This window comes from Malaclemys terrapin, chromosome 3, assembly GCF_027887155.1.
Source record: "Malaclemys terrapin pileata isolate rMalTer1 chromosome 3, rMalTer1.hap1, whole genome shotgun sequence".
Lineage (NCBI taxonomy): Eukaryota > Metazoa > Chordata > Testudines > Emydidae > Malaclemys > Malaclemys terrapin.
In genome coordinates, this window is record NC_071507.1 from 172,274,798 (window position 1) to 172,296,409 (window position 21,612).

General features: G+C 39.0%; 1 protein-coding gene across 11 annotated transcripts in view; it reads right to left on the reverse strand.

The window, feature by feature from the left end:
• Positions 1 to 21,612, reverse strand: part of MYT1L (myelin transcription factor 1 like) — a 382,005-nt gene that overhangs the window by 119,367 nt on the left and 241,026 nt on the right. For 8 of the 11 annotated variants that reach the window (XM_054024379.1, XM_054024378.1, XM_054024373.1 and 5 more), the window contains exons 6-7: positions 6,973 to 7,328; positions 3,514 to 3,609 (exon numbers count right to left, since the gene is read on the reverse strand). In XM_054024379.1, the coding sequence (XP_053880354.1) occupies positions 3,514 to 3,609; positions 6,973 to 7,328 (452 nt within the window). The remainder of the gene's footprint in view (positions 1 to 3,513; positions 3,610 to 6,972; positions 7,329 to 21,612) is intronic. The other 3 variants (XM_054024376.1, XM_054024375.1, XM_054024374.1) reach the window with 1 other exon arrangement.

A 21,612-nucleotide genomic window follows, 5' to 3' on the forward strand; every position in this document is an offset into this window, starting at 1 on the left:
TATATAAATATATTTATTATAGATTGTTGCTTTTGTTTCACAGGATAATTTTCTCAGTATGCTTTTCAGTTTAGTATTAATCCCTGGTGGAACTGTTACAGTGGCAAATTTCAGGAGGAAAAATAAGCTCCTCAGAAACTTCCACTTTTCTGGATGAAATCCTTCTGGCCTTATTCATTCAAAATTCCAGTAGAATATATGCTGTAACTCCATTGGGAGCATTTCCTCAGTAAAATGAGCAGCATTTGGCCCTCTTAGAGCTGCATGAACCAAGAATCTTAGCAAAAGAGGTCAAATTAGAATCTTTAATATTGACTTGCTGGTGAGCAGAATTTCCACACATGCTTTTGGAACCACCAAATGCAAATGTCAACAGACACTCATGTAGGCTAGGTACTCTCTACCTATACTGCTACATATCCTTGACAGCTTAATTTTGTTTTCTCCGTTTTGGAACTTCTGGCTCTGGAAAGCAATGGAATTCACGGGGATAATGGATATTAAAAGTTCATTCTTATACATCATGTGAAAACCTTCCTTTATGTGCCATCTTTCAAATGTGAGACTTTCAAGGACAACATCAGGTCATATTTGTTTGGAGTACCCATGCAGAGGGCAGGTATTTCATTTTATTCACTAAGTTCTAGACTGGGCCTTTAGGCACATCCCTGTGTAAACAATGGTGCATAGCTGTTTTGACAAAGGGAGGATCACTGGTAAGGAACTGAGTTTCAAAGAGTCACAATAGATATAAGACTACACTCCTAATACTACAATATTTTCCCCTTGAATTCCTCCCCAAATCCCACTTTGCTCCAGGAGGGAGTAATTTAATACGCTGCTCTGCCACCCACCAAGGGGAGGAGGTGGAGTCAAGGAATCACTCTGCATTTGTTCACAGGTAAAGGAAAGTAAGAGAAGTATTGGATGCACAACACCTCAGATTGCCCCTTCTCCTGGAACCACAATCTGCGAGTGTCCTATATGACTGTGCCCCAACTCCCCTGGCACAGCTGCAAAGTAACAGATTGCAATGAAGCCCAAAGGTAATTAGTCATTACTCAGTGAGGCCAATGCCTTGTTTTCAATTAAGATTCTGGGCAACAGTCTGCAAGTTACAAAACAAGTGCTAATACAACCAAAACAACTATATTCACAGATAAAACAGTTTTAACACAAAACAAAATTAAATCAACTGTCAAGTAGTTCTGGTGTGAACACTTACAGTAATACTCTCCTCTCAGGTCTCTTATCCAGACTTCAAATTTCATTATTAATATTGCATAATTTGTCCTAACTCCATTTGCAGAACTGCTGCTGATGTTAATGGAAGTTCTTTGTGTATATATTTACAGCAGGAATCCAGTATTTGGATCATTAAAGGTGAATGCTTCCCTTATATTGTACAAAGCTGTAACTAGACTGTTTACTTTTGAAGGACCAGAAGATCTTGTGCCTGCATCTGATGTTTTGAGACACTAAATATGTAAAGTCCGAACTCAGCAAGATATTTAGCCACATTAACTCACTTGCTTAAAATTGGGAAAGCCAACAGATCTGTTCACATGCTTAAAGTTGGGCACATGTTTAAGCACCTTGCTTATTCAGGGTCTGAAAGAATTGCTACCCAACTGTGTTATGCATTTACAGACAGAACAGTGTCTATTTAACATTTCGTAAAGGAGGATGTGACAGACATAAAATCACTTTACATAGATGTAATTCCACTGATTTAAAAGGAATTATTCCTGATTTACACTGATGTAAGTGAGCTCAGAATCAGGTCCAGTCTCACAGGAGCAGTGGAAGAAAAATTACAACATTTGAAGAATACGGTTAACAAATGCTACTGTCTAAGCGTACCAAATGGTAACCACCTTAACTATATAGTATTGGAGCAAGTGAAAGCCTATCTAGCAGCAAATTTGTTTTTAAACAAAAAATAACAGAGTAAGCATAATAAATATATCTGGCCCAATTCCACAAGAACTAGAGGTATCCAGAGGGAATCTACTAGCTAGCTTTTCTCTAAACCCTATTTTTAAGGCTTATGCATTTCAGCATTGATCTACTTGTTTTTTAAAAAATCACATTATTATTTCCAGTTGAATTTGGCTCAGGAAAGAGTAATTCTGACCAGAGTAATATTAACTCAAATGATACAAACTACTAAAAATGAAAATATTGAACAATCTCTACATTTACACAGGTCTCGTTTGGTAGGAATGATACATCTGGTACAAAAACAAAGACATCAAGAATTGTTATACAGTAGCATGACCTGATCACTTGCATACCTTTGCATCTCTGAAAACTAGAGATGAAAGGCAATATTAACATTTTGTATCAACAAACATCAATCAAGGGACTGAAGTAAGGTCTTCTGGTCATTGCTGGTGGGTTTTTTTCCCCATTATACTGCTGGTGGCAACATACCCCCATCACAGTATTCTCCACCTTCTTTTATAAAGAAGATGAAAATATAGAGCAATATACATGAATAGAAGAGTCCACCAGCATATTCTGAAGGATTGCTTCCCCTTCTGTTTATTAATCCTCTCTGATCCTGGAAAATGCATTTCTTTCCATTTATTGTTCTAAGCAGTGAACAGCTGTTTCCTGGCCTCTTCATTTAAGGCTGTCATTTCTTTGGTTAGATGTTTTGCATATATGGTACACCAAAACAGGTGCCTAGCTTTTTTTGCTCTGATTAATATGGAATGCTTTACTGTGTTCACCAAACGTGTGACTGCTTTCTTGCTAATAGTTTGAATAAATGAATGTGATTGATGCTAGGCAGATTGGACAGGCCATCTCTCTGGTACAAACCTGTTTATTTCATTGTTTCAGAGACTTAGAGATTCTTAAGTTGCAAGGACAGTGGGAATCTGTGTTCTACCACAATATCCTCAGTACCGATTCTTTCATCTTAAGATTGGTGTTTGCGTCTCCCTTTGCTTAGAGGGACATGCATAATCAGCCACAGAAGCAATCTGATGAAAGGATCAGGAAGATAAAGGAGGGCACTATCAAAGTTAACCTATAAACTAATAGGTGGATTTCAAGACATCGGGTATGTATACCAATAGCCTAATGTGTGCTAGTGGGGAAAAGGCCAAATTTCACCAGAGTATTAAAAAACAGTAGTCCAATTTGTAGAAGTGAGAAAAAGGTGAAGCATTTCCTCTCTGTATTTCAAAGTAATAGTCTGTAATACAAAATTTATATTCAGTCTCCTTGAATATGTGGCAACTGTGCCTTGCAGTTATGCAAACATTATGTGGTACCTTGTACTTGTATACTGTATATGCTACTATGAGTTTGAGGGAATTAATGTGATATAAAAGGGATATTTATCAAATCTATACATCCTGACCATTCACCTTTTAGTAAACTACAATAAATCTTTTGTAGCATGATCATGTGAAATGGATTAGACTTGATCAATGTATTAAATTTACTTAGATCTAGAATCAGCCTGACTCCTCCTGACCCTGAGGGATTATGAAATACCTGGAGTACAAGCCATCTTGAATGTCTTCATGTGATATAGGCTAAATGGTGCCTTGGAACATCCGTTCCTGGAGCTCCTCCAACGGAGATTTCTTTCTATAATAGAAAAGCTTTGTGAAACAGTCTTTGGGAACCAGCTATCTGAAGTGATCACTTCTCAGAAGGAGAAATACCTTAGTTTGCCTTGCAAAGCAAATGTGCCCTAAGTATTTGACTCCAGAGATTTTCAGCAATAACCACCAAAGTGAAGGGGCACTCCCTAAAAGTGGGCTTTATCTTACTATCTTACTGATAGCCTTCCCATGTGGATTGGAATTTACAGGTTAGGTTATCTTAACAGAGGTCACATGTCTGCCTTCTCTTTTGGGGATGTGAAAGAAATTGGAAAGATTTGTCTTTCCTTCCATAGTGGTAGTACTGTACGTAAGGGATTTTCAGGCCTGTGCTACTTTTTCATTGGATATATCCCTATTCTTCAAAGAGATTCATTACTTTAATGGAAGGTTAAAATGAATGTTGTGGCCATTGAAAGGGCATTTTAAGCACTAATTTTAGTACAAGTGATTATATACTAAGACATCAGCAAAGGATTTGGGATCTAGCTCCAAAAGTCTTTGGTTCTCTTAAATTGGTATTTTGAGATTTGTAAGAGTGTTGCTTTAGGATGCTTCTGTGTCTTCCAAGTCCTTTATTATGTCAAAGGTACGGCCCTAGGGATAGGATTTTCTAAAGGGCCTAAGTGATTTCAGAGCTCAAGCCTGATTGTCATTCAATAAGAATTATGTTCCTAAATCACTTAGGCCCCTTTGAAAATTCCAAACTAAATTCAGTTTCCTGTTACAAAGGGATAACTCTAGAGTCATTAGAATTAGTTATTTGGGGTGTCTCTGGATTTAGCCCCATATAACAGGAAACTTAATTTGGACCTAGGAAATTATATAGTACATTGCTTTATGTTTCTCATACCTGTTGACTTAGAGATCACATTCCCATCTGATAGAATTTTTCTAGCAAAACTGTCTGAGATTTTAATTGTCCTGTCCATTAAGACTAGGCTTGGTTATGAGACTATGCAAAATTTCTATAATCTCATAAAACTACAGCACCACTGACAAAAATGTTTATAAGCACGGCAGAGACACCTTTATCTCCACTAGAAGTTCTACTTTTAGTTTCTAATTGTAATTATGTTGGCTGTGCGCATACTGTGATTTTCCCAGTAAATGATTCACCTTAAGGGAGTTCTAAAAATATAAGCAGGGAATTCCAGTAAATGATGAAAGATTCCTGTATTATGAGCAATGGAAGGAGAAGACATTTTAAGTTCTCGGTCAAAAAAACATATAAAATAAATTATCTCCAAAAATCTGTTTGTTTAAATATCTTCTGGACCTCTCAAAACAACAAACTATGGCTATCATCTCAAATCTAGGTCTTCCCACTCCTTGACCTAGAGAAAAAGAACTTATTATCTTCATCATTAGGCACTAGTAACTCTATTTCATGAATCAATTGTGCTGTAACTAGCATCACCTGTATAATAATATGCTGATTCCAAAAAGGTCATAAAATTAATTTGCCCTGAATAATTCCACTGTTAAGCCCCCTATTTTATTTGACTTTCTTTTTTGCATTCCCAGTATTTTACAAAGAAATACTTTTTCTTTTATCTAGGAAACTATATATTATCCCTCAAGTAACATGAGATCCTCTGGGTAACTGACCTGTTTAACTTTTCATCTCCTCTACTATGATGTCTAGCTAATATAGGTACTTCTGCAAAATTCCTAACTTGCAGTTCTTAATTCGAGTCTACTCACAGAAAGAAAACAGCTAAGAAACAATAGCAGCCGCTAAAGTTGTTGATTAGGATCACTAACTGTACGTGCAGCAGTGCTGGACATAAGTAAAGCACCATGTTCTGTAATATCTGTACCGGTAAACCTAATACGAAGCTTGGCAGAAGGAAGTTTCTTTAGCTCCTAAGTCTTTTTTCCCCTTAAATCATTTTTGATAGTGTAGATTTATTATTGTCCAACTGGGCCCAAAACCCACTATGATCCAGTTGCCATTACCTCTTAAGAAAGAACTGCTAGAGTTCCAAAGCAATCCAACAGGATAGCAATTGCAGTCACACACCTGCCTGATCTCAGATAGACTATCCTTACAGGTTCTGAAACAACAGAGTCTCTTTGCATAAGGAAACAGCCTCCCCTGGCATCAAACTGCTTCAGAACTTTCAAGCTTGGCAACCTTGTTTTTAATAGTTTTGGTAGGCAAATTAAGTGAATAAGGAAATGCTGTCGGTTGAGGCATCTGCAAAAAAATGCTCATAGCCATCTGTAAGCCACACAGTTGTCTGAATGAAAAGAGTACTTCCTAAATCTTTTTCTAAACCTGACCTAACAGAATGCTGAAACAAAAGTCAGACAACTTTCATACCTTGCTCCTAAGAGGAATCTGACTGAGGAGTGCTGAAAGTTTTTCTTATATTTTTATTGGTTAGAAAGGTGAATCTACCCAACCAAAAACATGTTCCCTGGAAATGGGAACAAAATACTTTTTCGATAGCTCATTAATCTTTGCACGATTCTTCATTTTCACCCCAGTACATTATAATGTAATTAATGGAGGGATTCTGAGATAAGCAGACAGTGATCCTATATTTTGAAAAATATGCTTACACAGAGTCCACAATCCCAGTAAACAGAGATGTCAATGGATTAATCACAGTGCTACTACATTAGCTGGGCTATTAATTAATACCTATATAGTTAAAAGGCATCAAATGTATGGCACTGTATTCAGAAAATATAATTTTAGAAGGACTTTCTTTGTGTAAACCTGTCACTCTCCATAGTTTTAATAAAATCAACTAAAGTACACAACATCCAAGTCTCAAAGAACCAAAGTATCTGATAACATTTCATTCGGATATTGTTTGTCTGAAAGAAAGTTCAGGACCAAATTTTCAAAGGGAAGAGATCCACTTGTGCTCACCAAAAAAAAAAAAAAAACAGCTGCAAACACATGACCGCATTTATCTGAGCAATCATCACTATTAGGTGGGCAGATTCAGTAAATGCACATGCAAATGATGAGAACGGGAATTTGCAGTTAACCATTTGCTTGTACCTTTACCCAATTTTTGCATGCATACCTGGCAATTGCATGCATTAATCCAGTTACACATTTCTGCAGGCATTTTTTCGCACACACACAGTTCTGTATTTGAAAATTTGACACCACTAGGCATCAAAAATATTTGAAAGACAGTCATTAAAATAGATGTTAAAAGAACACTGTGGGGTACATTTTCAGCAAGGCACAGGGAGATTTAGCTGCATGACTTCCATTAGCTTTAATGAGAGCTGCACAGCTAAATACCTGGACACCACACTGAAAGATTAACACATAATACACACAATGTTTACTTTTTACTAATACTCTTATTATTACCACGTTCTTCCTCCTCCTCCTCTTCCTCCTCTTCTTCTTCCTCCTCCTCCTCCACGTCTTCTGCTTCCTCTTCATCCTCCTCTTCTTCCTCTTCAATCTCCTCTTCCTCTTCTCGATCTATTTCTTCATCCTCCTCCTCCTCATCACCTTCATTGTCATCAGAATACTCCTCCTCCTCTTCCTCTTCCTCTTCTTCCTCCTCCTTTTCATCCATCTCCTCTGTTCCATCAGTTTCATAACACTCATCTACTGAAGAGTTGTCTGTTTTAACCACAAAGGGTTTTCTTTTGGGAGCAGGTTCTTGGGGTTGCTTATCTTGTGTTTTTCTTTTTTTTGCCAAAGGACAGCCATAAACACTATTATGAAAAATAAAATACTTGTGTTATTACACTGTCTGGCAGTTCTCCTCTGCAGGTCAGATTGTACAAAGCATTATGTCATGTAATCAGGTTTTATAATTATTTACTACATTAATTGCTTTCCTTAAAATGTACATTTTTGAAAACAAACAAACAAACAAAAAAACCACTTTGCTTAGGCAATAATGACCAAAGGGGAAGGCCCTTCCAAACCCTCACGGCGTCTAGTCAGTCATTAACTGTCTGGAAATGCTACACCCAGGGGTCATCACTGCAATTATAAAGCTAACAAGAATTTTTTCCCCCCTTTCCCTTCCCGCCCCCAACTGTGTTGTTTCTGCTGTATGTTGAACTTTGTTCCTTGGTGGATGCATTTTTTTTTTTAATTTATAGCAAATATTTTTTCCTAGCAATTATTGATCAGTACTGTAAGGAGTGGGAAAGCAGTCCTTCATATTTTTAAACTATTCAGCAAGATTTTGAACAGTTACAATTGGGATCTGCTCCTGCAACATTTGAAACTAAGAGTAGGACTGGACCCTTACATATAGATAATAAAAATAATAATAATAATAAATTGCTCTTCAATTATTCACTTTAGCTCTCCATTATGTGCTATGAAGGCACATAAAAAGCAAAACAAACATAAAAATTGGCGGAACTAATTTTAGAAGGTCTCAAACATTCAAGTTAAAATGTATCAAAAATCATACGATATTTTCTGAAAACACCAGTGCTGAAAGTCAGACTTATCTGAAGTTGGGTATCATTTGTTCTCTGATCATCTTAACTACAGGCATAACAACATTATAGGACAGAAGAGGATCATGCTACTTTTCTGTAGAGTTGTCCACCTATCTGTCCAACTTAATTTCTTGTCTAATATGATCTCCATTGCACAGCCACTATTTCTTCCTCTGAGAGAGCTCTGTTGCACACATTGAATTATCCTCTGTGTAAAGAAGTTTCCCTTGAACTTCCTTATTGTCTGAATTTAACTGCAGCTCAAGCCACATTGTTTTTGAGCCCGTTTCCTGTCATGAATAGTTTTGTGACATTCAAACTCTTCTCTATAGCCCTTTATACATATCAGAATATCTGCGCTTAATCTCCTCTTTCACAATCAATTTTCCTATCTTTCCTCACAGTTACAAACCACTGAGACACTCTATCATTTTCCTAGCCACCTGACACCTTTTGTAGTTCTATCAACAGCTTTTTAAAACATGGGGTCCCTCCCGATGGTCAATACTCCAGATGTGGACTGTATGGTGCCATAATGGTCTCCTCTGATTTGAACTATATTCCGTTATCACAGTTTGTCATTTGCTTCCCTGATGATTTTAAGTTTCTGACATTCTTATCCTCCATATCATTCATACTGTTAGTACTATATCTTTCCTCAGTGCGAGTGCCACTAATATCATATTCTTCAAGGTTCTGAGTCTTATTTTTAAAGCTGTCAGTGGGCTACACCAAGACTATTTCCAGGACTGCTTCTGTCTCTCTCACTCTTTTCATAACCCTCTTAGAATATTATAATCAACAGGCAGGTCTCAGGTACAACACTCAGGGTGAAGGGCCAAAGCAGGTCCTCATTTGTGAAAATCTCAGCCGCTGGAGATAAAGTGAGCTTGAGTTTTGTCACATTTAGAATGCAATGCAGAGCTCACCTCTTTTTTCCGCACTGTCCACAATAAAAAAGGCTGCTAAATACTTGCAAAGCCATCTCACCCAAACCTAGTTCTCCTAGAAGTCACTCTGGGAAGGGGCAGAGAATATGGTCCTAGTCAGACTACACCAACATTCCTTTTAATTTTTGGATTTGGCAACTAAAGGCCATTGTGATTGACACATTAGAAATCAATTACGGGTAAAGGTAGGGCAACCTAATTGCCAATCATAATCCTATTTACTGTTTTCAACCTTGTCTATATTTTTCTACACTACATTTTATAAGGCACCTAAAAACCCATGACATTTCTTCTAGGCCCAGTCCCACTAACCTGCAATTGAAATCAGTGGGAGTTGGTACCTTACTTGATTAGGTGCTTTCTGTAAATACCGCTAGGTTCCTATCTGCATGTTTAGACATGTACATAGCTATGTAACTCTAGCTGCATGTCTTTTCTCTCTTTGTGTGTGCTCAGTGTGCTCAACCCTCAAAGGTGCTGGCTACTCTAGCCCCAATCCAGGTGAGCTCATAAGCAATTAATTGAACTTAATGGGACTTTTCACAGGATTCAAGTTAAGTGTATATTAAGTACTTTGATGGACTGGGACAAGAATACCCAGTACCCTCTAGGATTGACAATACATTCAGTCTCCCAAGAAAATTAACCATGTGTGTTAACCATGACCACCTTTTGGTCAACTTCAACCAGTTTACACCAATCCAAACTATCTGCTCCTTGATCAACATCTAGAATCTGTTCTTGGCTGTGTTTGGATATTAAGCCCTAAAGGTCTGAAATTCCTTTGATTCTTCGTATGAATCCTTTAAAAATATGGTCTTTCATTGACTCCTCTATAGTTTTCAGGTATGTCTTAAGTTCAGTGGGCATTAAAAAAAATAATTTCTCTCTTTCAGAATCCTGGGAGACAGGCCATCAGACCTGGAACTTTCTTTCTGTTTAGCTGCCCTAATTTCTTCTGTTTCTTTGCTTTACCTATTCTTGTTTTACCCTTATTTTCATTAATAGTTCATATTCTACCTCCAGGACATTCCTATCTCTTTCTGGCATTTCACCCTCATTCCCCCTAGTAAATACACTGAGGAAAAGAAAGCATTTTGCTTCCCAGCAATCTCTGCCTCATATGTCACTAAGTTCCTCTCACAGTCAGATAAGGAGACGTCAGTCTCTTTCATTGACCTCCCGGTCCTGATATATCTGTAAAATCTGTTATTGTTTGTCCCCATACCTTCGCAATGATCTTTCCATTTTCAATTTTGGCTTCTGTGATCATTGTCTTAGCTCCTTATTTTCTAGACTCGTGTATACCCTCTCATAGTCATGATCCTATTGATTTATGTCGTTTGCTTTTCTCTTTTATTGCTCCCTGTATTCCTGTGGTCAGCTATATTTGTTTCTCCCCAACCACCTACCTACCTCCCCCCCTCACCTCACACCCCACATATGCACACTTCAGCTGTATTTGTTTTCAATAGTACACCTACATGTTGGGCTTCCTGCAATTTCCCTCTGAATATTCCCCATTTCCTTTCTGAGTCCCTCCCACTCATTTTAGTTTCTCAGGATCTTTTAGTAACAATCCCTATGGAAAAGTCCCGTAGAACTTACTAGCGATGAAACCAGTAGGGTATAGAAAAATGTATTAGGATTCAAAAGAAAGTATGTAAAAAAATTATATTTAATATAGGATGGTAGCTTTTCTATAGTTTTTGAACAATCTTATGTAACTATCTGATGGTTCAAAAACATACAATATTATTGTTCTCTATTAAATACTATAGGACTTCTCATAGTGGAATATGCATTTTGATCCCTAAATTCACATATTATTTCTAAGTCATCCCACTACTTTTACCTTTTCAACCATGTCTTATGGGTCATTAAAGATATTATTGATTGATGTACCCTACCCCCCAACTTGTTGCATCATATATCACATGTCCACCAGCATGCTATCTGAATAGATTCTTTCTTTAGTATAGAGTGTCCTATTTTATGCGCTCCATGCTGCAATTCTAACTTAAGCAAAGAACTCATTGGCTTCAGAAGAAAAGTCAAGATGGAATTTCAGGCTCTGTAGTTGAATAATATTCTACATTGCTTTTTCTTCTTCTTTGTAATAGCACCTTAAAAATATTGGATCTGAGTTTAACAAACTTAAAAATTATCCTCAACAACACTGCCCTCCTCTTTTCACATGACATTTTAATTTCAGTTAAAGTATAGTCTTTGGTGGATATTTAGGCACCTTATCAGGTTAGGTACCTAACTCCTATCATTGCACTTAACTTGCTTTTGAAAATCCTACTAGGTGCCCATCTACATTTTTAGGTATGTGACTCAAAGTCACCACTTTCTCATCTATGTAAACTTCAGTACTTGAATACTGAAATATAGTAAACTCATTCATCAAATTATTAATCTCTACAGCTCTGGCTGCACCCCATGCATTTCACAATTCCTTACAATCTATATTTCTGGTGCAATGAATCAAATTCTTTTAAACAGGAAGCACAGTTCATGTGCACGTTATCAAATAATGTCATCTTTACTTCATTTTGCTTTCTTTCTGTTGAAAATAAAGTACTAAGTAGAGAGCTGCTGACTTTCTAAAATATGTATATGTACATTACTATTTCAATTTGATGAAAACAATTCATTTGCCAAAAAGATGCAAGCTTCACAAATATAAATGACCTTGCTGAACTCCCTAGAGTCTAAATGTCTTCCATGGGAGTTTAGTACCATTCATTATGGAGTAATAATAATAAAAGTCACACTGCCTAAAAGTGTGCTAGCTGCCTCATAGTACACGTAGTAAGATGAGATAGCTGCCCCAAACAGCTTGCATACTAACTGCCTCAATTCAACACTTTTGCATTTAGAACTTTTATGTATTTGAGTAGTCCCAAGGAAATATATATATATATATATGAGAAATGCAACAATATCATCATCATCGTTAGCGATGGACTACTACTACTAATAGTAACTAAGGAGTTCAAGGTGTCTAGGCATATATATAAGGATATAAGTGTTTGCAGGATTGGGGTGTCATTTCAAATAGAATGCAATAAAAGGGGGCCAGGGATAACAAAACAGTCGGGAAAATGGGAGAATGAATAGGGTTGACAATAAGATTATATGGTTACTCAGCAAACATCAGTGTATGGCATGGTACAATATAAAAATTGTAGTGTTTTTGTTTGTTTGTTTAAGTAAAATTAAACAAATTTTAGTCAGCTTCCCACAATCAGACTAAAAACGTTGCTATGTATATGTTTTCTATATTTAAAACGTATATAATAGGCCATATCATCAGCTGCTGTAAAACAGCTACTGAAGCCAATAAAGATATTCTGATAGACACCAGCTGAGCATTTGGGCCAATATCTTCAATAGGACTATTCACATGCCTAATTTTGAGCATGTGCTTAAGGGCTTTGCTGGATTGGGGCCTCATAGTTTTAAACCCAAGGCTGGAATATCTCCTAAAGGTGAAACTAAGGGCATACTATGACCCTGAGAATGTAAATGGTCAGACTGAGTAGCAGACTTGTTCTCTTGCTGAGAACAGTTCTTAAAAACTCCACTCTTGGAACATGACCGTTGAAAGAAATCTTTCAAGTTTACAATAATTAATTAGTTTTGAAAACAAATGGTCTTGTGTTACTAATAACAACCTAGATTATTAATACAAAAGGATTTGCAAACATCTGAATTATTTTTGCCCGGTTTACACTTTATTTCATTTTTCTCCACATGAACAATAAAAACAGAGTTGTCACTTTCACTTCGGCTTCTCTTGCAGAGGAATAGTTTATTGTTTGGGGGTTGTTTTTTGGGGGGGTTTTAAAGCACATTTTCCATTGGATTTTTTTCTTTTATTTGGAAATTGGAATGGGAAGTGCAACAGGCCACTATGCTGGTGGAAATAGTCTGATGTCTCATATAGCCATTCCCAGGAAGGAACTTCAGAAGCTGAATCAAGCATAGACTTCTATGGATCTTTGTACATATTTTACCTCCGCATAGGAAATCCATTTTTTCCACCCAATTATTTACCAACCTGAACCAAAGAATACTACTCACTAGAACCTCTACTAGCCTTTTTAATCAAGGCCCCATTCTGCTAGATGCTCTAGAAATGCACATCCTCTCAGCCCCAGTCTAATTGAAGACAAGATACAGTAGGTGAGTGTAAGATGTTAGAGGACAGATAGGAGAATGAGGGCAATACAATAATATGGACTAACAATGTGCACCTCTAGATCATCAAAAATTATTTAAATAAATAACTATCAGTTGTCTGTGACTGCCCCATCATCCAGACACAATTAATCTCTCTCCCCCTTTCTTTATATGTATGTGCCTATCCCCATGACAGCTAGCCACACAGCATACATTAAAAATAAGCAACTCACTAAACAAATTTAAAGAGACAAACAACTCTCTCTCCATCACCTCTGTCTAACAAAGAAACCCTCTCCATGCTCCTGGTGATGTTTTGGGACCTGATAATCTATTAGAAGCTGCCTAGATGATCCATTGTCACATATGTGCTATGGAGTGTTCTAACCTTAGCATGGTGGATGACTGAACCTAGTGAGCTCAACAGCTGGGACCTGCCCCCATGGACTATGCCTGGCTTCCCATCCTCAGGAACACACTGCTAATCCAGGGATCATTGGCAAAAGCATCTCAGTGGATCTAAATGATCACAATTGTGAATAGGGTGAGAGGCAATCTCTAAAGGATAGCCAGGACCCCAATCTATGTACAGCAGTATAGCTTTAAACCAAACCACACCTTGAATTGCACTTGGAAGCAGCCAGGTGCAATTGGATAGAGAGGCAGCCAATACTATCCACACAGCAGAGATTTAATGTACTCCTGCCAATCCACTACAGGTAGCACATGCGATTAAATTTACTAAGTCGCTACTGATACTGGATGCCTCAACCTGGACACCTAAAAATTGAGACATCCAAAATCAGTCACCACTTCTGAAAATGCTGACTTCCGGCTACCATTCTCTGCACTAACTGATGGTCCCAAGCACTTTTCAGACTAAGTTTACTGCAGGACTCCAAACTGGAAGTGAAGATGGCTGGGGTGTCTTTGGCAAGTTATATATCTAAAAGGAAAGTCCATCATCTCCTCTTTCTAATCACAGTTGAAAAAACAAAATAGGCTATCATTGCAACTTGCTGAAGCAGTGCAGGGCTCAGAATAGTCAGGTGTCCAATGCCATTTAGGCCATGTGTTTTCAAATTGGGTGGTCTCATCAACCCTCTCTCTCTCTTTATGATTGAAGTGTGTGTGTGTGTGTGGTGGGGAGCATGAAACTTTCCTTTATTGTAGTATGGGATCACAGGGTGGAAAAGAAGTACTGATCTAGAGATCTGAAAAAAGGGGTAGATACACTACACCAGTAGGTCAAGCAGTAGCTATTTGCACTGAGAAAAGACTGTGTTTATGTCCACAGTACTGTGACACTGCCATGATCTTCCAGTCTCAGATATATTATACAGCATTTCTAGTAAAATCTCTTCAAAAGTAACTGCTTTTAAGAAAGCCAGCACACTAATTTCACACACACACACGTCTATCTGTATATGAGTACAATCGGCACCTGGGACACAAGCTTAGTAGATCATATTTAACATCAACACAGCAGGTCAAACTATCATTCTAGCATGTACTTAAGTTTTAAGCAATAGCATACTCTGTCATTTTATTGCTTTTCTAATGTAGGGTTACTATAATGTGGTTATCAATTACTGATTGCCATCACAAATTCTCTGTCATCTCCCCATAAATATATTATAGTATTGGATCCTAACTTATTTTTAATTAAGAGTGATATATGATACACTATCAGGACATATGATATGCTAAATTTCATACAACCATAGCAATAAGGATTTTGCTTTGTTCAAATGGCAAATGACTGAGGCTCATAATCAGTAGAAAGAAATACTATAATGGATCATTCTTACTAATAAAAGGGTGTGAATGCCACCAGTAAACAGCTGAAATTATGGAAGAAACTGACAAAAATAGAATGATAAAGGCTGCAGTCTTTTCAGTGCTTATGTACCACATTCTCACCTCCAGCATAAGCAACAGGACATTGTTCTTTGTCTTACACGGTTGGTTAGGAGTCATTCAAGTGTGAAATATTCTAAATTCTGGTAGTTTGAGGATTGAGATGTTAAAACCTTCCTGTTTTGAACAAAAATAAGATTGTACCTTTTTGTAACACAGAGAAAATATGATTACGCTCCAACAGAATGGAAGCGATAGAGTTCCACTACTCTATGGCATTATGAAGCACCATCTAAAATTGGGTTCTTTGTAAAGATGTTAAGCTTTATTAGTATGCATTTAGCAAACATACTATTATTGGGGAACTGTAGGTTTACCCACCACAATATTTTGTTCATAGGTGCTTTCCTTCTCACTAGGCTCTGGGCAACAAAAGTTAACATAAAAACCTGTTTAACATAAAGAGGATGTCTGAAATGCCTTTATCATTACACCTCCTTAAGCTTAATTTCCATGACAAAATTTAGATACAAGCTGTTGTGCCCTTCAGTTTACTGCTGAAGTGTAACCTTATAACCAAACCCCATCTGCCTTTATGGCCTTTCTTCCAATATTTTGTAAATCTCTTGTCTGTACACAGAATTTTAATATTATGTATTTATTTTTAAAATAATCATTAGAGTTTTGTGCAATGTTTCCTCTAGGGCTGGATGAAAGCAATCCAGGTCCCGAGGCACACCAAGACACAGGGCTCCCCCATGGATCTACCCCAGGGTCCTGACCCCCGCACTTGCTGTAGAGGAGCCCCCCACACACACACACTCTCCCAGAGAGGCAGATGAACTGGCATGAGGCTCCTTCCCCTTGGGAGCAGCAGTGGTGGCAGCAGGGATCCTCTTTCCCCATTAGAGAGCGTGCAGGAGGGGACCCCAATACTTACCCCCAACAAAGGGAGTGTATCTGCTTGCATGGGTGGGCCAGGCTGCACTTTTCTTCTCCTGCCACACACTGGGGTTGTGTTGGCAGGGTGCCCCAAAAGAGTGTGTCTTAAAGTTAACACCTCCACTGAGATGCACAAAGGCAGTTCACCCTCTCAAAGCTATTGTTTCAGGCTGTTTGCAGACTTAGGCTGACATCACTGATTCACTGATGCTCAATTCATGTTTTCAAGATTTTCTTCACAACCATGAGGGATAGCAATTACTTTTCTTTTTAAAACGAAAGCTTGACTTTTGATATAATAACATGACTCCAAGAGCTGGAGCCCTCAGCACAGGCCTATAATGCCCAGGCCTTCATCCGGCCCTGCTTTCCACATATCTTGTGAAAAGGAAGGGCACCAGTGCAGCAAAAGAGTTGAATTAGAGTCCATCACTTTCTAGTCCAGAATAGTGAGGATGCCACCTGACTCATATCACAATTAAAAATATATATATACACTACTGTATATGTTACTTATTATAGCTGACAGCAAGCGCTATTAAGCTGTAGAACAGTCTTCGACAGGAAAGGAAAATAGTCTCCCAACGGAGTGGAAGCGCCACACAGCACAATTTAAATGTGGCAGCTGGGCTGTGGGAGGGAAGTGGCAGTTTCCCATTGAAACTATGCTGCCAGCACATCTCCTGTGGCTAGACTTCAGAGGGAAATGCTACAACTACCAGTTCTACAGCTCAATTTTAAAGGAGACAAGAGAGAAGGGCTAGAAGGGGACAGAAGCAGGCATGGACTAGGGCAGGAAGTAGGTAAGGGACCACAGGGTGAAGAAGGAGAAATGTCTGGAAAGGAGAAGGGCACAATAGGAAGGCTAGAAGGGAGTGAGGAAGAGGGCTAGGAGAAAGGGGACTAGAGGTAACATTTTCATAGGGGCCCAAGTGACTTAGGAGCCTAAATACCATTTTCAACAGTTATTTAGGCACTTAGGAGGCTAAGGCACTTTGAAAGTCGACGGGACTTAGTCTTCTAAATCACTTTTAAAAATGGGACCTAGGTTCCTATGTCACATGGGAACTCTTGAAAATATTACCCAGGGAGATTTTATGGGGGAAAATTATTTGTTTCTTTTTATCCCAATAATCCCAATTATTAACATCAACAAACTGCAAATGAAATAAATGGAAGTTGTGCCTATATATCTAAGGCCAGTTTGAGGTCCACAGTATGTTGGGAGTTTTGAAGGGGGGATGGGGCCCCAGCCATGCATCACTGGGAACTGGTGCACCTCATTGTGATATCACACAAAGCTATATCGCAGTACAACAGGTAGGTCTTTTTCAGTTCTGGATTCTGTAATGGTTTATTTCTGCTTTCGTATGCTACAGAACACTGGAGAGTTTGCCCAGATTCTTTAGAGGGCATTGAGAATATTTCTGTCATGTATGCTGGATTCCTCTTGCTGCACCAGTTTTCTGCAGGCATGCCATAAGACAATGACCCAATTTACTCAGTGTGAGCAGGCACAAATCTAACTCCAGCTTACAGCAGGTTTCAGTCTGGCCCACAGTATTTCACAAAGACTGAAAAGATTCATGACTAGTTATTGTAAACTAAGCATGACAATTTTGAATGGTCTTCCCTGGATTGTGGTTTCTAAATCCAACAAATTGCTGTATTTTCCACTGAACAGTCAGAATTACAGTGGATAGATAATACACAACGTTATGTCTGTTTTATGGTTTTACTTAAATACTGGCATTTTAAATAAGTGGTTCCACTTTTAGTCAATGCCATTTTAACAGTTCAGTCCTACTTCCTCCTACTTCCTTTTAATATCATAATTGGAAACAGAACGCATGAATTCTGAGATATTAAGTTAACTCTGTAGTTGGAATTTATTTTGCATTCTTTCTAAAAATGATGCTTGTTTTAAAAGTCTAATTCAGATTCTGATCCACCTTTACTGTGATCCCATTGAATCTCACCAATTAAGCAAGGCCAGGCCATCTTGGTACCTGATATGTCAGTACCTTCAAGGAACACCAAGGAGATGCAGAAAGCAGCTCTGTGATTCATGAAGTGGCATTAAGTTAGTATTAAGCCAATTCTCTAGACAGGTATCATGGGAAGAACATTACAGCTGGTGATGCTTTATTTCAGGGGTGAGGTAAAATAGAAGTCCTGACTATTTCTGGTCATTAAAGATCCCATTTAAGAGTAGAAATGTTATTTCTAGGGCCCTGACAAAATTTAAACTTATGTAATTAAATTCTGCCTACTTCAGAATTACTCCTGCAGTTTCAATTAGGTAAATTAGGTCCCAACCCAGAATGATTGCATTACAATGTGGTGAATGATATGACCTTCATATACCCTTTTATCTACTGTACCTAACATTGCAAAACTGTTGTGAGGCTTAAATTACTTACTTGTGAAGTGTTTGAGATCCACTGATGAAAAAGCTACAGAACCGTGAAACACTATTATTGTAACATGTTTTCTCAAAAGCAACCACCAAAAGGATTAACATATGGCTACTTGTACTCTGTATTCTTTATATACTGCACTGATGCAGCTGCGCTGCTGTAAGCTCTCTAGCGTAGCCGCTCTAAACTGATGGGAGAGAGTGCTCCCACTGACTTAATTAATCCATCCCCAACAAGCGGTGGCAGCTATGTCGGCGGAAAAAGTTCTCCTGCCAACATAGTACTGTCCACACCAGTGCTTAGGTCAGTGTAACTTATGTTGCTCAAAGGGTGGCTTATTCACACCTCTGAGCAACATAAGTTATACCAACTTAAGAGGCAGTAGACATAGCCTTAGAAAAAAGGATGGGACAGCAGGCCAGTGCACTGGCTAATAGGTTACAAGTATACTTTTCAGCAAGGTGATTACAGATATGTAAATATCTAGGATTGGAATTGGGGGTATTTGTGGGTATATAGCATACCCTTTTACTGAGCAAGCCAACATGTTTCCATGGCCCTTCTCCTGAAAAAAAGCATTAGGGGCTTATCAGAGCTAGTAGGCCCAAGTCTGAAGGTTTAGTTGTCTGAGCTGGGGCCATAAGTTTCAGTTTCAAGCAGTTGCAGCACTCTCATCAGCAGAGAGAGACTCTAGCATGGCTACTCACTAGGACATGTCACTGCTCAGCCACAGCCACCTGTCTCATGCAGTGAGGGAGCCACTGCTTCAAAGCCCCATGACAGCATAAGGGGATACCATATTGTCTGATGGCAGATTGGGAATAATGGGAGAAAGTGGTTATTTTGAAAGAGGGGACCACCATCTTCCTAAAGGCAGCATGTTGCCTCATTTCCATTGAGAATAAAAGGAGGTGGCAGCCATTTTAAAAGAGGGCAATTCTTTGTGGAATTTTCTAAAGAAGAACATTCTTCTTCAGCCCTTGGTGAAGAAAAAAACCTTTCACTTGTGAAGTTTTCCAATGTAGCCTATGCATTTCAGTGAGTTTTATCTCTACAGGAAGTTTAAATAGTCTGTGTTATTAAGATCATTAGGGACAAAAAATGACCTGGTGCTAAATTTCTTCAAGGATCAATTTTTAAATTAATATTAACTCAAATTAATCAACAAATTTACTCACAAATGCCCACAAAAATATTGTGTGCCCAAGGAGTAAGTGCTTGCATTTTGAGGAAAATACATTGTATTTGTTATATATAACTCAGTCGTTGAATCTCTGATTTAAGTGCAAAACTCATCTCAGACTTAACTATTAATGACAGGTCCTCCTAGAAGGAATCACAGCTAGCACTTCCATAATGAATGTTGGTCAGTGAGGACCAGTTGCTATGTTAAAATACCATATAATCACAGCACATACACCATAACAAGTAGTCATTTGCTAGTCTATCTTTGCTAGAACACATTTTTAATACAGGAGTAGGGAAGGATGGCCTAGTGCATAAGGATTCAGGAGACAAAGATTCAATTCTTTGCTCAGATACAGATTTCCTATGTGGTGGTGGACACGTCATACCTGTACCTCAGTTCTCCATATGTAAAATGAGGATAATGTTCCCCTACCTGACAGAGGTTGTTGTGAAGATAAAATTAGTTATTGATTTTACGGGCATACCAGACCTGCACTGGTCCAGCTGGGATTAACCCCACAGAATGGGCAGAGGAGGCCAGGTCTTCATGCCCCTGCTGGACATGCTCCAGCTGGGACCCAGGTACAAAAGAGAGCAACTCAGCTCAGTTGGGGCTGACTGTTGAAGAGGGAGGATGCCAAATCTCCAGCCCAGGAGCAACCAAATCTCCAGACTGTGGAAGCCAAAAGCGCTGAGACCCAGGCAAACACCAGGACAATGGAAGGCACCCAAGAGTGGGCAAGGTTGCCAGGAGCCGCCCAAGCTGAGGAACCCTGAGATGCTGGGGATGCCCAGACTGCCACACGAGGAGATGGGTTAGAAAGTGGCCCAGGGGGACGGCCTATAGGGCCAGACACTGTCAGCATGTTGAAGTGGGATCCCCGCTAACACAGTGGTGGAACTCTCCACCACAGTTAGGGCCCTGGGCTGGGACCCAGTGGAGTAGGGTGGGCCTGGGTCCCCCTACATCAGTGGTAGGCAACCTCCGCCCCTTAAGGGTAATCCATTGGCGGGCTGTGAGGCAGTTTGTTTACATTGACTGTCCGCAGGCACGGCCGCCCGCAGCTCCTAGTAGCTGCGGTTCGTCGTTCCCGGCCAATGGGAATTGCCCACCACTACCCTATGTCCTACTGCCAACCCCACATCGGGGTGGAAGCTCCCTGACCTTAGGCTGTGTGCCAGAGCAAGAATGTCAGACTCTAGACTATTTGGTGTTCTGTCCTGCCTGAGGGCCTGAGCCTCTAGACTGATTGGTGCTCTGTCCTACCTGAAAACCCAGGGCCTCCAGACTGGCTCTGGCCATTAGGCTACTTTCCCCCGAGACTAAAGTGGTACGAGCAAACCTAGTCGGGGACTACAACAGCCCTTGCCCTGCCCCCAAAGTGGGATGGGGCATACCAGCCTTGTGACACCTAGATAAATAGATAATTATGGATTATTTGGCCAGATAGAGAAACTGCATTAGTTTCCTGCTTGCTGAACTAATCCTGCACCCCAGCCAATGAGTATTTTAAGTAAATTTACTAATAGTATTAAAAACTGTGTCAAAACCTGAAGACCTGCAACTAGCAACAACTCTAGGAACAAACTAGTGAGAATTAATATTTATTTATTATTTGTATTATTGTAGCACCTAGGATCCTAGTCATAGACAAGGACCCTATGGTGCTAGATATTGTATAAACACAGAACAAAAAGTCCCTGTCCCAAAGAGCTTAAAATCTAAACAATGACTGGTGTTAACATTTGAGGATAATCATATCCTGTACCTGCAAAATATGCTTTACAATATTACAAAATATATTACCCAGTACTGATTTAGGACTTGGTCCTTTAAACACACATGACTAACTTCAGTCACAATAGTACTGCCACTAACTACTGTAACGTATCATTTGCAATACTGCACAACACAGTTGGCCAGTACGGTATGAGAGGGGAAAGGTGCAGAATCAGGTAGGCAACTAGGAAACTAACTAATCCAAT